The following is a 3,901-nucleotide window of genomic DNA, read 5'->3' on the forward strand; positions in this document are numbered from 1 at the left end:
CCATCAGCATGTACTGCAGTTGACAAGGGCTTATTGATTACAGCAATCAATCAAAATAAATAAAGCAGTCTCTCAATCCAAAGATAGGGAAATAACATCATGCTAGTGCACAATAAAATCAACATGTGTAACACATTCCTCTTTACCATGTCCTCCTTTGATGGTCTTGCATTAAGTTGGAAAAGCCTCTTGCCACAGGGTACTGAACATACAAAGAAACATTTAAGCTGTCTGCAGACAGTTTTGAAAAATTTACATTTGGTTTAGATTAATTTTCCTCGACCTGCAGTTAATTAAAGGGTAGTTGAAGTACAAAATATTTCCCACAGCTCTAGTGTTCTACATGGTCATGTAAATCTGCCACAGTCCAAACAGCTAAAGTCCATTTTTGTTATAATTTAAAATCTCTGATAAAAAAGTAATAAAACAGTGTCTTTTTATACAGAAATCTTGCCTTTTTCAAATAAAGAACATATCAACATTTCATATCTGCCATGACACACCGCATTTTAAACAACTAACTTCCTTTTTCTGTATATTCCAAATATGAACATGCGGCACACATTTGTGTTGCTTAAAGCTTTACGTCTGGTATCTGTTACATCATCATGGTTGAAATTCCTGGGACCACACAGTGCCATGTCTTCCTAAAACCATCTATTGCACTGAGACGCTGTGATTGAGATGATCTTCCTATACTTTTCTAGCAGAGGAAACAGTTGATTTGACATAAGAACAAATACAGTTAAGTGATGTTGCCAGCAGTGCTTATCCTCTGGAATCATCCAGGAGAGAAAAGAAAACAGGTGGCAGAAGAGGCTCCAGCCCAGATCACAACTACATGCATACACACAACCAAAACTAATCGGAACATTTTGTTATGACACTGTTGTCAGGAATTTTTAGAACTCCAGGTGCAAAAAAGTGTCAGGAACTGACACAAACATAATCCAGAGATTATCCTTTTATAGCAGCTTCTCCTCTGGTTTGCTCGGCTTTTCACACAAAGCAAGGCAACACAGTAGGAGTTACCCAAGTGACAACCAAGCACTTCCAGACCAAAACCTTGGGAGAGGGAAGGAGGGAGCCCCTTCTCTCTGCAAACATGCTGGAGAGGGTCCCTTCTGTGGGAGTGAATTTGCGTGTTCCCCAAAAGCTGCAACCCAGCCCTCTGACCAGCACGCCAGAGCAAGGCTGGCCACTCACAGCGAGAGTGAACCCTCTTGGTCCCCTGCTTTCTCCAGCTTCTCTGGAAGAGTGAGCACAAAGGGTAAGAGGAGGCCCTTAGCATCAAATGGAGCTTTGAGAAGTTCACCATCAAAGGTACCCTTGAGCCCACCATCTGCTTCCACCTCGCCATCCTGGGCTAAGATGAAGCGGAGAGTGCCAGTCCGGTTGACACAGTAGATGGTGTTACCCAAGGCAGCACAACGGAAGGGCTGGATGGGGCCACTGCTGGGCCGCAAGCTGGCACACTGGCTCCAGCGCTTGGCCACTGTGTTGTATCGGAAAACTTCAACACCAGCACCAGTCCCACCACCTGGGCCCTGCTCTCCACCACGGCCACTGCTCACGTCAAAGCGATAGATGAAGTTCTTGAAGGCCACCATGTCGGCAGAGCGTCGACGGCTGCTGTTGTAAGGACACTCCTGCCACTCATCACGCTTGGGGTCATACTTGAGCAGTCGGTAGAAGAGAGATCCCCCTGAAACATAGATCTCCCCATTGCAAGTGGTGGCCTCATGAGCAACGGCAAAGGCTCCCTTGGGTAGGGGTGTAACGGGGCTCCAGCGATCAGCCCGTGGGTCATACTTCTCCACGGTGAAGAGGCACTCACCCCCCACAGCATAGAGATAACCATCCAGAGCCAGCAGCTTGAGCTGTGAGCGAGGCTGAGCCAGTGGGCGTACCTGGCTCCATGTGTCAGTGAGGGGGTTGTAGCAGAAGACTTTGTCAGAGAGGCGAGCCCGTGGCTCGCTGCCTGCTGGCCCTGCAGCAATGCCCCCTGCCAGGAAGAGGTAGTTGTGGAGGACACACATGGCGCAGCCCTTGGCATTGGCCTCCTCAGGCAGACGCGTCAGCACCCTCCACTCACGGCTGGCCTCATGGTAGCAATGGATGAGGGAGCCACTCTCCTCCAAAGACATCACAGAAGAGGGGCTCTGGGGGCGGCTGCTCTCACGGCTCTGTGGTCGGCTGCCACCACCAGGCCGCTCGAAAGCATCACTGACTTCAGCCACCAATAGGCAGCGTCGTCCAGCCTCCAGGCGCCGCTGCAGAATAAGGTCCCTCTCTGCCCCACTGAGACGGCCATAGACACCTGGCTCACGCAGCACCTCCAGATAGTGGTCACTCATGAAGCGGTAGGCAGCCTCCCGCAGCTCTGCCAGTCGTTGCTTCTTGGCCAGGCAGAGGAGCTGGTAGCAGTTGTCAAGGCGCAGCTGGGCGCGCATGGCCTCGGCAGCACAGTGCAAGGCGCAGGGCATCTGGAGGACACGGGCACCGCTCACCACCTCGGCCAGGTTGTCATGCCGCACCTCGCCCATGCGGGCTGTGTAGACATAGTCAATGAGGAGCCTCAGCGCCCCGTAGCTCACCCCCTTCACCCGCAGGATATCTCGCGAGGCGCGGGCTCGAAAGTAGTCGCTCTTGGCTGCCAGCACCGACTTGTGTGCCCGGATGCGCTGCCCTGACACCTCAATCACGAGGTCGGGCTCCTCAGCTGGCCGCCCTGCAGGCTGTGCGCCAGCTGGTGGCTCTCGTGCACTCGCCTCCTCCTCCTCCGACTCAGAGGCTACACTGTTGAGCTCCCACTGGCTTTCCACCACATGGCTGCCAGTAGAGGATGGTGATGGGGCCCCCTGCTCAGAGGTGGCAGAGCTGAAGCACAGAGAAGAGCTGAAGCTGCAGGGAGAGGACAGGGTGAGTGGTGGGGCTCCAGACCCGGCCCCACTCTCCTCCTCCTCCACTGTGCCGCTGCCCTCCATGGAGCCACACTCCACCACAGCCACACTAGCTGCTCTGGCGCTGCACAGCGCTGCTCTGGACAGGTCTTGGTCGTACTGGAATGCCCATCACTTTCTGGGGGACATTGGAGAGCCTTGAGCTTCTGCGGCCTGGCCAGTAATGGCTTCTCCTCAGTCAGACACTGCCCATGAAAACCTGAACGTCTTCCCTTTATGAATATCACACTTCAATAGCCTGCAAAGCAGTTCTGTTTTTCTATTATCATATGAAAATTTTAAACAGTTTTCATGTGCAGCATCCTTTCACGGAAACTGGTCCCCACACCATGCTGAGCAACCCGAAAACATGTCCTTTCAAGTCAAACAGTTAGGAGCATTATCACAGCCTGTTCATCTTGTACAGCTGCTTCAGGGGAAGACAACAGTTGCAATTTGTTCTGGAAGATTTCCTACAAGCCAACATATCTTCTACATGAACTTCAAGACGGTTTCTTCATATCACTGCTCCTCATATGCATTCCTCCTGAAAAAAGAAAAAAAAAAAAAACCATGAAAAATTGATCAACTTCAAAACAGATTTAGTCTCAGCTCACTCATAAGTTCAAGACTACTAAGGTTATGTTTCCTTTAAAATAACATCAATAGCACCCTACAGTTACAGTTACCCTACACAATTATGCTAATAGAACTCAACAACTTTTGTTGTTTACAAAACAAACCAAAGAGTTTATTTTCTTATGACAAAAGCAATCTGACATATATATAACAGCAGACACAGCAACAATGCATGAGCAAGATGTAATCAAACTTCATAGGCCTGGTTCAAGATTTAAGACTTCTGCTAACAAAAAAGCAGAAAAGAGTAAAAATCACAATAGATCACTAGAACATGACTTTTCTTAATGAGAAAATGTCAGGCTGTAAAGCATGGCTCT

The 3,901-nt window shown here is 49.8% G+C and overlaps 1 protein-coding gene across 1 annotated transcript; it reads right to left on the bottom strand.

Annotated features, from left to right (window-relative positions):
* Window positions 1-1,202: 1,202 nt before the first annotated feature.
* Window positions 1,203-2,987, bottom strand: KBTBD11 (kelch repeat and BTB domain containing 11; the record flags this gene model as incomplete). The annotated part of the gene is made up of 1 exon (XM_079550747.1): window positions 1,203-2,987. One exon carries the CDS (start codon window positions 2,985-2,987, stop codon window positions 1,203-1,205), a length of 1,785 nt encoding a protein of 594 aa, XP_079406873.1.
* Window positions 2,988-3,901: the final 914 nt, after the last annotated feature.

Source organism: Tetrao urogallus, assembly GCF_951394365.1.
Source record: "Tetrao urogallus genome assembly, chromosome: 2".
NCBI lineage: Eukaryota > Metazoa > Chordata > Aves > Galliformes > Phasianidae > Tetrao > Tetrao urogallus.